Source organism: Lissotriton vulgaris, chromosome 6 (genome assembly GCF_964263255.1).
Source record: "Lissotriton vulgaris chromosome 6, aLisVul1.2, whole genome shotgun sequence".
In the NCBI taxonomy this organism is placed as follows: Eukaryota; Metazoa; Chordata; class Amphibia; order Caudata; family Salamandridae; genus Lissotriton; species Lissotriton vulgaris.
The window spans coordinates 1,220,591,428-1,220,603,799 of NC_141694.1; the positions used below are offsets into that span (position 1 = coordinate 1,220,591,428).

Genomic DNA, 12,372 nt, shown 5'->3' on the forward strand with positions numbered 1-12,372 from the left:
CAATGCTGGACAAAAGCAAAGCAGATAATTGCATCAACATCTAATGCACCAACAGGGATGCCTAGAGTTGACAAATACAGTGTTCATTGCCACTGGCAAGCAAAATAAAGACTGCACAACTGGTACCAACAAGGCAAGCTTGATGTTGCCAATTACTTGTAACATAGGCAGGATTCGTTAGGTAGCTAGTATTTCGAGATTCACACGATCATTACTGCTAGAAATGACGTATATGCTGGTCCATTTAAAAATAATCCCCAGGTGAAAGAGGCTAATGCACAGCTAATTTCTTTGGGAGCTTTTCCTCATTATCTTGAAGGGCGTATTTGAAGTTAATCACAGTCCTTCAGTAAAGCAGTAACTGGTTTTGTAGAGACGATTTTAAAAGATGAGAGCCACATTAACGAGGCCACGTGACTCAGTATGTTATGAATGTATCTACACAATTATGTTGTGCTCTGCTGTACAACATTTTGGTTAATAGGGACATACAGAGCAGAAATTTGAAAAAGTCTTTAGATCCCACAACCAAACCTACCATTGGCTGTGCCCCCACTGTTATTTTCTTTCTTTACATGTAAAGATTGCCCCGGTCCTGAAACGTTTGGACGCCCTGTAGGATTTCATTTTGTAGAGATGCATACTCCCTTTATCATTTGTTCTTTTTGTATCTTTTAATGTCCTGCACGCACCAGCAGCTTTGCTATAGTATGCGTACAAGCGCCCACCTATTCATATCTTCTTTCAAGCAGGTGTTTCAATTCCTAGTCCCAGCCTTCACCACTATCGCAGACCCAGAATCAAAACACAAGTGCTCTGGTTGCCTATCTTCACACCTTCTTTGCTATGTTCCTGCATGGTTACTGTGAATGTATAGTACATTAGTATTTTGCACTATTCACCGGTGACCTGTTTAACTTTTGCTTTGATCAAAATATCTTTGTGATGGTCAGTGACCTCTCGAGTACTCACTTTTCATATCATGTATAGATAGTTGCTGCTAATCTTCATTACCATTACCTTGCACGACTGAGTATTTAATGTAGAAATATATAGAAGTCTGACTTAAAATCCACTCTAGAAGTTCAAACATGAAGTTAGTTGAGATGCAGCAATCTTGAGGGGAAATTGCTACCAAATCCTTGGTTTTAGAATGTTCATTTAACACATTCAATAATACATTGTAAAAAGTCTCATAGAAAATATATTTGTAAGTATGGGAAACCTTTTTGCTCCGTAATATATTCAGGATGGTTACGTTTTTGTTCTGATTTTGAGGCTCAAGTCATCAAGGCAATAAACTTAGACCCCTGAAAGTTAGGGAATCTCTGAAAAAGGGTGATTTGAGGTATTTACATTTTCCTTAGACAAGACTCACTCAAACTGAAGGCATCACATACAAAGAGGGCCAGTATAAGTCATCAGTCCAACCCATGCATACATAAAACCAACATCTCCTTCAGTTTTAACACTCGTTCTTTTCCTGAGGTATTATTCTAAGAAATCCCTACAATGTGCCCTGTCGTCCACCACTTAAAGGTATTATCACTCAGGATTTGTCACTCTGTCAAGAAAAGACAATAATAGTAAGTATCATTTACCATCTCCCTAAATTGTTAAAAATCACAGTTTGTTTTCCCTTTCACCTGAACCCATATCAATATTTTGCACACTCAAGAAAACAAACTTGTCTTAAGTAAATGTGTGCATGCCAGTATATAGTTTATAGTCAGAGCCCCAGCCTCACTGTCACTATCTCTATATCTGCATACCATTGCTTAGCCACTAGTGAATTAGGAGGAGATATTGCAGTATATGTTCCCCAAGAGACTAAACATGTAACAATCTGCAAGACCAGTGCTCAAATTTCACACAAAGCGGGGATTAGGGTAACAAATCGGAGTGTACATTTTTAAACCCACTGCCTATGTCCATGCAGGACAGCACTGTTAGGTCACCGTCCTTGGTGAGGCAGAATCCCCATTCTGTTGAAAAATTATGTAGAATATGACGTGAAATCCGTCCATCCATCCTGACGATGTCGAAGTCTCTCCTCCAGCCAATTGCAAACCAGAAAGTCCAGTGCAAATCTGGAAGATGTCCTCATTTTTTCACGATCATCTGAATGAAGGCTGTTCTGGCGTTTAAGTACAGGCTAACCTTAACTGTGCAGAGGATTGTGATGCACTGCCCAGCATATACCCCGTGTGGAATGTCCACCATCTATGATAAGAAGTAGTAAAGAAATTAATTCAAGTATTATACCCTACCATCATAGTTTCAACCCAGTTCAAGCTGACGACTACAAGCACTTGCAATAGTAGTGAGTCAAATTTCCTATTTAAAATCAGAAACTCGAAGTGAAGACAGTGGAATACTGCCCATCTTATTATATTAAAAGTACCATTTAAGCTTGAAGCCTTACAGGAAATATACCACTTCTAGTACCCGCTGAGACGTATTTATGTCCACTTTAAGGCCTCTAGCAGTGTGACCCAAGATGTAGGCCAGTTAATTTATCTTTCAGGTTTCCCTAAGGTTCACTTGTTCAGTAGAAGACCTGACCATCATTTCCAAAGTCCTCTCAAACCAAAGAGTCCCTTCTACTGAAATTAAGCCAGGACGGTGGAATTTGCTTGGCATTTCACCTTCATATCAGCAGTTGAGGCCTCTTATTCTTGTTAAAAAAAGCAATCCATTAAAAATGTCCTAGGATAAAGTGTTCATCAATCATCTATCTTCACTGGTAGTGAATCCGATGTCTCAGTCGCCAAAGAATTGGAAGGAATCCACACTGCCGTGTCTTCTCCTCTGGCCACTTTCTCCCACTGGCTAAGGTTGTCCCTTTAGTCACAAACAAAAAAAGAATATTAACAGTTGATATCATGTGCACACAACTTTAATATGTTCATCTTTCACAACAGATCTGACACAAAATATTCTTAAACTAAACAGTTACGTGACATATACAAGCAGAAGCAGCAATCCTTGCCATGTAGGTGGCAGACCCCTCAAAGTTATCTTGGCTAAAATTCAACAAAAGATCCTGAACTACGAATACTTCTTGCACAAAGCATCAGGAGTTGTGGAAAACCACAATCTTAGTTGATGGGAAAATAACTGTGCAATCTTTGAAAAGGGAAACAGTAAATTCATCGCTATTGCCTATGCTATACACACTTGTGGGAAATCACTGCAGGGAAATTCAGCACAGTAATGGCAGAGTGGAACCCCAGCAGAAGTTTTTGGTATAAGGGAGCTACAGCACTTTATCCACTGGTCAGTAGATAAACACGCAAGGAGAATGTCACATAAGTAGAGGCAGTGTGTTAGAGGCAGGTAGATATATGCCCCCCATGCAGCCACCTGCAGAATGAACTTACAAAGAGAGTTGAATTGAAATGCGTTACTTACCTGTAACAGCAGTTATCCAGTATTGGTGTCTTTCATAGATTCACATGCCTGAATCATTCCCCGTCGCCGAGACGGGAGCCTCCGGTACATAAAAAAGTAATGTCCTAAGGACATACATAGAGAATATAGGCCGAAGGGCCTCCCCTTTTGGGGCCTTTCCACGTCCTTATGTAAAAAGGACCGAACTCTCATCGTTAGCCAATCAGCTCCGACCTCCCTCTAGAACCTTCCCGGGAGGAGCCTCAGTCCCTCAGATTTTCGTACGCACCCAGCTAGGGTGTCGCAATGTAGACATAGAGGTACGTGAGTCCTTACCGGGGAGGCGGGAGGGTTGCATGTGAATCTATGAAAGACACCAATACTGGATAACTGCTGTTACAGGTAAGTAACGCATTTCTTATCCAGTATTTGGGTGTCTTTCATAGATTCACATGCCTGAATCAGAGTAGCCAGCAGTTATACATGCATAGTGGTGAAGCACATTCTCAGATGTAGCAGGCCTGCATAAATTACAGACAACATGAGAGAAAACATGGTAATATACAGTCATGCATCTAGCAGAGAAAACCATGAAGAATGTGCATACATGAGAGAAACATGGTAATATACAGTCATGCATATAGCAGAGAAAACCATGAAGAATGTGCATACCTGGATGGCGGGACGAGGTAAGGCTCACCTTATTGGAAGAGATGGCGCAGCACCGCTTGTCCCACTGCAGCGTCCTTCTGCAGTTCGATGTCCAGGCAGTAGTGCTTGGAAAAGGTATGCGGGGACTTCCATGTCGCCGCTCGGCAGATGTCCAGGATCGTCACTCCAGCGAAGAGCGCCGCTGACGTAGACATCGCTCTGGTCGAGTGGGCAGCCACTCGGTCCGTCAAAGGCCGTCCGGCCTGATCATGGCAGAAAGCAATTGCTGAAGAAATCCAGCGTGAGATGCTCTGTTTTGTCAAGGGCAACCCCATGCGCGGGTTGCTGTAGGCTACAAAGAGTTGAGAAGACTTCCTGACGTCTTTGGTCCTGTCCAAGTAGAATTTGAGACACCTTTTAAGGTCCAAGGAATGCAGCGCCCTTTCCGCTGCTGTGGAAGGGTCCGCAAAGAACGACTTGAGGACAATTGGTTCGTTCAGATGAAAGTCTGACGGCACTTTAGGAATGAATTTAGGGTTGGGCCGGAGTACCACTCGGTCGGGCCTGAATTGGAGATACGGTTCCTGAATGGACAGCGCCTGAAGTTCGCTGACCCGTCTGGCTGACGTCAGGGCTAGCAGGAGAGCCGTTTTCCAGGAAAGATGTTTGAGCGAGGCCCGGTGTATGGGCTCGAATGGGTGTTTCATTAGTTGGTTGAGCACCAAGTTCAACTGCCAGGTAGGAGGGACTTTCCGAGGCCTCGGAAAGGATCTGTAGAGCCCCTTCAGAAATTGTTTAACCAGTCGACTGGACCAGAGGGAGGGTCCCGATGGAGTCCTGGTGAACCTAGAAATTGCAGCCAGATGAACCTTAATGGAGGCGTGAGCCAGCCCCGATTGAGCCAGGTGTAGGAGGTACGGAAGCAGCTGTACTGGGGTGACCCGGAGGGGGTGTAGGTCGTGTTCCGAACACCACACGCAGAACCTCTTCCACTTCAGCGAGTAGGTCTTGGTCGTGCTGCCCGCCCTCGCTTTGGCTAGTACTGCCCTGCAGTCCTGCGGTATATCTAGGTCTCCGAACTCACGGTGCTCAGGAGCCAGGCCGATAAGTTGAGCGAACGGAGGTTCGGGTGGTGTACTTGGCCTCCGGACATTGTCAAGAGGTTCGGGTGTTGTCGCAGGTGAATCGGGGGCCTGATGGACAGGCGAAGTAGATCCGAGAACCAATGTTGTCTCGGCCAGTACGGAGCAATCAGTATCAGCGTGCACGGTTCCGTCCTCATCTTCCGGAGGAGCCTCGGTATCATCGGGAACGGAGGAAAAGCGTACGCAAACACGCTGGACCAGCCGATGGAAAAAGCATTTCCCAGCGACCCCCGTTGGGGATGCCAGCTTGCGTAGCTGCGGCATTTGGCGTTCCCTGCCGTCGCGAAGAGATCGATCCTCGGGGTGCCCCATTGTGAGAAGACGTGGGCCACCGTGTCGCCGTTGAGTTCCCATTCGTGGGAGAGAGAGGCCTGCCTGCTGAGGGCGTCCGCGATGGTGTTGTCCTTCCCTGGCACGTACTCCGCTTTGAGGGAGAGGCCGTGCGCCACCAACCAGTTCCAGATTTTTTGCGATTCTCGTGAGAGAGAGAGAGATCGCGTTCCCCCTTGTTTGTTCAGGTAGTGCATCGTCGTGGTGTTGTCTGTTTTGACGAGCACAGGGGAAGTGCCGATACGTGGCAGGAAGGCCTGTAGGGCTAGATACACTGCTCTCAGTTCCAGGAGGTTGATGTGAAGTTGTTTCTCCTGGGCGTCCCATTTGCCGCTGACTCGAAGGTCCAGCAGCACTGCGCCCCAACCTTCCAGCGAGGCATCGGTCGTGATGACCAGTGGTGCCGGCGGCAGGAGGAACCGCAAGCCGGCCGTCAGGTGTGTCTTGTTTCTCCACCACAGAAGGGCCTTTATGATGGCCGGTGTGATCGTGACGATGTCGTCGAATGAGCCGGAACACTGTTTCCATTGTCTCGCCAGCGCCTCCTGCAGGGGGCGCATGCGGAGCCTGCAGTGCGGTACGAGGAGAATGCATGAAGACATCATCCCTAGCAAGGACGTGAACGTCCGGACCTTGAGGCGAGGCTTCTTGGCCACCGCCGCGGCCAGAGACAGTATTTTGCTGATCCTGTCCTCTGAGGGGAAAGCCTTCGCGTGCTCCGTGTCCAGGGTCGCTCCTAGGAAGGTGATCCTCGTCGATGGAGTAGTGCATGATTTTTTGAGGTTGATCGTCAGACCCAGCTGTTGGAAAAGAGCGCTGCAGGCGTTGAAGGAAGCCAACGTGTCCTCCGGGGAAGGAGCCTTCACCAGCCAGTCGTCCAGGTAGGGGAACACCTGGTGACCCCTTTGTCGCAGGAAGGCTGCCACTGGCGCCAAGCACTTCGTGAAGATACGTGGGGCAGATTTGAGGCCAAACGGTAAGACCTTGAACTGGTAATGTCTGCCCGCTATTTCGAACCGTAGGTATTTCCTGTGCCTGACGAGGATGGGGATATGGTAGTAGGCGTCCTGTAAGTCCAGGGAGACCATCGAGTCTCCTCTCTCCAGTGCTCCCAGGATCTCCTGGAGTGTGACCATCCGGAAGGATTGACTCCTCAGGAAGGCGTTGAGCGCCCGGAGGTCTAAGATCGGCCTCCACTTGTCCCCTTTCTGTTGGACCAGGAAGAAGTGGGAATAAAAACCCTTCCCCTTCTGGGACTTTGGGACTCGTTCGATGGCTCCTTTGACCAACATGGCGGAGACTTCCTGGAGAAGGAGGTGCAGGTGTTTGTGAGCACGCTTCAGCGGAGGGGTGTTGGGAGGGGTGTTGACCAGTTCGAGGGAATGTCCAAATTGAATTATATGTAGTACCCACCGATCCGTAGTGATTTTTTGCCAATTGTGGAGGAAGTGGGTCAGTTTTCCCCCAATTCGAAAGGATTGAGACGGTGGTGGGACTGGCTGGAGTAAATGGTCACTGGCGGCCGCCAGTGCCCTTCTTGGCGGATTTGCCTCTGAAGGACGATCTCCCATAGGATGACTGTCGGGACTGTTGTTTTTGCTGGGGCTGGTTCCTGTTGCCGTAGGAATAGGACGACCGGTTTTGGTAGGAACCTCTGTAGGAGTACTGACCTCTGGAGCGGCCCCCTCGAAAGGATTGGTTCCGGGACTGGAGGGAGCCCAGAGCCCTTGCCGTGTCGGTGTCCTTTTTGATGGCCTGGAGTGCCTCGTCTATCTTCTCCCCAAAGAGGAATTGACCATCGAACGGCATATCCAGCACCTTAGATTGGACGTCCTGCCGAAAAGACGTCGCTTTGAGCCAGCCTTGGCGGCGGAGCACGGCAGCCCCGGCCAACTGGCGGAATCCCGTCATGGCTGCGTCGATGGCGCAGTCGATAATTTCTGCCGCGGAGTTTTGTCCTTCTGCTAGCAGAGCTTTCACCTCGTCCTGGACTGTGGCCGGCAGGCCTTGGAGGTAGGGAGCTATGTCTTCCCATAGCTGGCGGTTGTAGCGGCCAAGGAGGGCGATGGAATTTGCCACCTTGATGGACATGGCGGATGTGGTGGAGAACCTCTTGCCTATGGTGTCCAGCTTCCGTCCTTCCTTGTCCGGGGGCGCAGACAGCGGCGAGGAGGGGTTGCGGGATTGTTTTTGGGCCGCCTGGGTGACAACCGAGTCCGGTTTGGGGTGGCCGGTCAGGCAGGCAGGTGCGGAGTTCGGGGCCTTATATTTTTTGTCTAGGCGCGGAACCACCGCAGGCACCGAAGCAGGCGTGAGCATCAGCTTCTTGCCCTGTTCCCACAGAAAGTCTATAAGAGGAATAGACTTGGCCGATTTCTGGGTGTGCTCCTTGAAATCATGGAGGAAGCATTCCGTTTCCGCGGATTCCACTGCCATGTGAAACCTCTTTGCCGCTCTGTCCACCAGTTTGTGGAAACCTCCCACGTCCGCCGCTTCAGAGTGGCGCGGTCGTGGGGATGCCGGGGTAGACGAATGGTGTGATGACGCAGCATCGGCATCCTCGTCTCTGTGGTCCGAGGCGACGTCTTGCACTTCGCCTTCCTCTAAGTCCGTCTCATCCTCCTCGCTTTCCGATGAGTCCTCCGCCTGGGTTTGCGGTCGGAGTTGGCTCCGAGGACGGGCCTGGGGAGCGGAAGGGTGCGAGGCCGACGGTTGCGCTTGGGTGACCGGTACCCGGGCACCGCTGTCTGCGTCCGGGAACCGTTGTTTATAGTCCTGCACCAGGGATTTCAAATCGTTGACCAGAGACAGTGGCAAACAGGTCATCGGGGTGTTCACCGTGTCGACGTTCAGGGAGCTGCCTTGATACATAACTTCGTCCCGGATCCCGTGGACGTCCTGGTGTTCTTCGTGAACCTCCTGTTCTTCGTCGGACTCCTCACTCTGGAGTGTGTCCTGTTCTTGCTCGGGTGCTAAGTCCACCGTTGGGCGAACCGAGGGCGTTGGAATCGAGTGAATAGAGACTTCGACCAATCTCGATTCTTTCCAAGATGGCGCCGGGGTCTCTTCCGGCGACGTGCGTGAAGATGGCGCCCCTGCCGTGTGTGTTGGTGATTTGGGCACCTCCGTCAGGGTCAATGGCATCAAATTTTGCGGGGATAAGGGTTTCGCCGGCTTACTGAAGGCAGGGCCTTGGACTTGAGATATCTTTGTCGAAGGTGTGCTCTTTGAACTTGACTTCGACGTTTTAGGAGACGAACTTGACGTCGATGTCTTAGGTGACGAGCCTTCGGTATGATGTGTTTTGTGCGAAGGCGTACCTGTAGATTTAGACCTCTTAGGTGACGAAGAGGCCGCTTTCGTATTAGATGAAGGTTTCAGAGGAATGGTCGAGGAGACCGGTGCTCCTGAGGACGCCGTGGTGGTCGTCGTGGCCGTCGCGGAGGGCGATGAGGCCGTAGTGGTCGACGCAGTGGTCGTGACCGAGGTGGTCCGCTTAGTAGATGGAGCGGGCTTCTTGAACCTCTGGTCATCCTTAACAGACACGGAGGAGGTGGTGGAGCGTGCCTCCGAAGGCTTCTTCGCCTTCTTAGGAGGAGTGTCTTTCTCACCAGGGGACTGCACCCTGGGTCTCTTCTTGGAGACTTTGGAGGTCGCGGAGACACTACCCTCGGAAGATTCCAGAGTGTCTCGGACCTTAAGCCTGTCGAGCCATTCGCGAAGGCGACTTTCCCTTTCCTTAACCGTCTTCTTTGGGAAGGCTCTACACACCCTACACTTGTCAGTGACGTGGTCAGGGTACAGGCAATATAAGCACAGGTCGTGCTTGTCCTCCGCTTGAATCCGCTGCTTGCCGCAGGAGGAACAGGCCCTTAGAAGGGCTTTCTTCTGTGAGTCCGCCATGGACGAAGCTTTCTTAGTAGGTTCCGACATGTAGTCGATGATAGGGTAAATCCGTTTTTGACAAAGTGAATTTCGGCGAAGTTTGAGACTTCGAAATTTGGAAAACCTGAAGAGCTCAGGTTGGAGACTCCCTAGCACAACGTGCGGTAGAAAAATCTGAGGGACTGAGGCTCCTCCCGGGAAGGTTCTAGAGGGAGGTCGGAGCTGATTGGCTAACGATGAGAGTTCGGTCCTTTTTACATAAGGACGTGGAAAGGCCCCAAAAGGGGAGGCCCTTCGGCCTATATTCTCTATGCATGTCCTTAGGACATTACTTTTTTATGTACCGGAGGCTCCCGTCTCGGCGACGGGGAATGATTCAGGCATGTGAATCTATGAAAGACACCCAAATACTGGATAACCTTTCATTCACCAGTTACTGCTGGACTAGGCCCTTTCTTCCTCATCATCCCTAAACATTTTGCCTTAACCCTCCTGTTTTCTGAGCCCAGTTTTGTTGACTTTTAGGTGTCTGCACACTTTACCAGTGCTAAAGTGCTTGTGCTCTCTTCTTTAGCTTACACCCAATTGGCATATTTATTTTGCTTGTACATCTCTAGTAAAGTGGTATTACATGTACCTAGGGCCTGTAAATTAAATGTTACTAGTGGGCCTGAAGCACCGGTTGTGCCACCCACTTGAGCAGCACTTTGAACATGCCTCAGGCCTGCCATTGCAGCATGTGTGAGCAGTTTTGGACTGCCAATGTGACCTGGCAAAATGAACCTTTAGCATGCCCAAACATTTCTTTTTAATGCATATATGTCACCCCTAGGAGCCCGAACAGCCCAGAAAACATGGTGCAGTGCATTTAAAACAGGGACATGTAATTTCAAGTTTTATATGTTCTGGTAGTGAAAAACTATTTCATTCGTTTTTCACTACTGCAAGACCTACCTCTCCCTTAGACTAACATTAGAGTTACCTTATTACATTTGATAAGCTGTCATTTCCGAATGAGTGCAGGTAACCAGTTCATGTTTTGAGGTTCCGTGACGATTTGAACCCGTGTTTTCAACATTGTCGTAAACTCATAATTTTGGTACCAGTGAACCGCAAATGATCCATTTAGCATATCCTGGTGTTTTCGCTATGCTACGAGCAAGAGCACTCTTGTTATAAACACATTTCTGATTTACCCATGGCATCCATCTTAGATTATGGCAGCCATTTTGTATTCTTGCCCTCACATAGTCAATGGACACGCAGTGACCTCTGATCAACCCATTTCACTTAAGGACACGTAAGCTTTAGCCGACGATTCACCTTGCTAGTGACATGTGCACCTTAGGACAGAAACGCTGTGGCCGCATGACTCGGCAAAAGCTGCCTCCCCAGCCTGAGGCCAGTCCTGCAATACTGGTTCTCGTGTTCGTTGGCCTGATCATGATTAGGCGGCCGAAGCTGGTAGCCTTGCCCATTTACGACCCACAAACATCTCTTATCCTGCTTTTCTATCTTCTGCACCTGGCTCTGCTCCTTTCCTTCTGGGCCTTTATTAGGGGGAGGTAACGAAATTTACGATGAGGCGGTCCGGCTCTTGAATGAAAAGTTGACATGGGATTATGATGGAACAGTGGGAACCCCTCGTTCGTAATGTTTTGACATCAGATATTGTGGACGATTCTTGTGTAACACCAAATATTTATTGTTTAGGACATGAAGGTTTAGAAACATACTAGCATGTGAAGAATGTTGCCCCAAGCTAAAAATTTTGTATTTAAGAAGCAACCCACTTTGTACAATTCGAACAGGCTCCTAGATTCTGCCCGTGTGTAGTTTCTGTGACTTCTGTGTCCCTGCAGTAATAAACCTTTGGTCTTTGACGCCACCATCGAGAAGCCCGTGTTTCTGTTTATTTGTGCACCGAGACAGGTAGAACTCAGGGGTCTTCGGGTGTTGTCCCGGACACCTCTGGACAGTACCAAAAAGTCCAGAACTCCAATTGGCGCCCAACGTGGGGCGACGTCATTCGGTACCGGTCCAAAAGCCTGAAGAGTTCGAGAAGCTTCGTGTGAAGATTCCAGAGGGAGGCGCCCCACTTCATCGATCCCGGCATATCGCAAAAGTGGCCCGACGTTCTCTTCCACGAGGGTTCCCGTTCGGACGGCTGCAGTGGTCCGCTGCCTTGACTGTCGCCCTGTCTTGGACCCGAGGTGCAGACCTTAGTACGGCGAGACGAGACGGGTTTCTCCTTGGTGACGTCTTCAGTGCCTCAGTTAAGTATTAAGTGGTTGCTAGTTGTTTGGTTACTTCGTAAGGGTTTACTCCTGTTTGGATAATCCTTTTAGTTTTTGGTTTGGTTTGGTTTCGTAAGATTATCACTGGTTGTACTGGTTGTTCTAGTTACGATAATCATTTGGTTTAGTTTGGGTATCGATACATTTGTTCGCTTTGGTAGGCCTAAGTTCTTGGTTCGAGTGCGCACTTTTGTTTGTGTCTGTTCTGTGTTCCGGTTAATAAAATGGTAAGTCGGAAAAATTGTATGTTGTCGTGTTTTGGTTGCAACAGGGATTCCCGGTTGGAGGACTCATGTCTGGTTCCTCCGATTGGAACTCCTCTTTATGATCTTTACTGTAAACATGGTGTGGGTCCTATATCTTATAATGAGGTGTGGATCCGATATACGGAGAAAGACGGTGTCCTTAGTTGGCCACTGCATGGTAGTTTTGAACCCGAGATTCTTGATAATTTAGAAATGAAACTATTTAAGAAGAAAGCCCGGCCGGCAATGTTTGATTCTTTCCGTTATTGGCGAAAAGAATCCAAACAGAGAGAAACTAAAAAGCTAAAGAAAGAGCAGAAAGAGCAAGAGTTGACTTTAGAACAGTCTGCCAAGCAGCTGCAACTCAATGAATCTGAGAAAGCGATGGAGGTGGCCAATAGAGAGCGTAATTTAGCGATAGACAAG

At 48.8% G+C, this 12,372-nt stretch overlaps 1 protein-coding gene across 2 annotated transcripts in view; it reads right to left on the reverse strand.

Annotated features, from left to right (window-relative positions):
- Window positions 1-655: 655 nt before the first annotated feature.
- Window positions 656-12,372, reverse strand: part of LOC147708648 (cAMP and cAMP-inhibited cGMP 3',5'-cyclic phosphodiesterase 10A) — a 1,277,009-nt gene continuing 1,265,292 nt past the window's right edge. For both annotated transcript variants that reach the window (XM_086927318.1, XM_086927317.1), the window contains exon 22: window positions 656-2,844. In XM_086927318.1, the coding sequence (XP_086783444.1) occupies window positions 2,727-2,844 (118 nt within the window). In that variant the 3' untranslated portion in view covers window positions 656-2,726. The remainder of the gene's footprint in view (window positions 2,845-12,372) is intronic.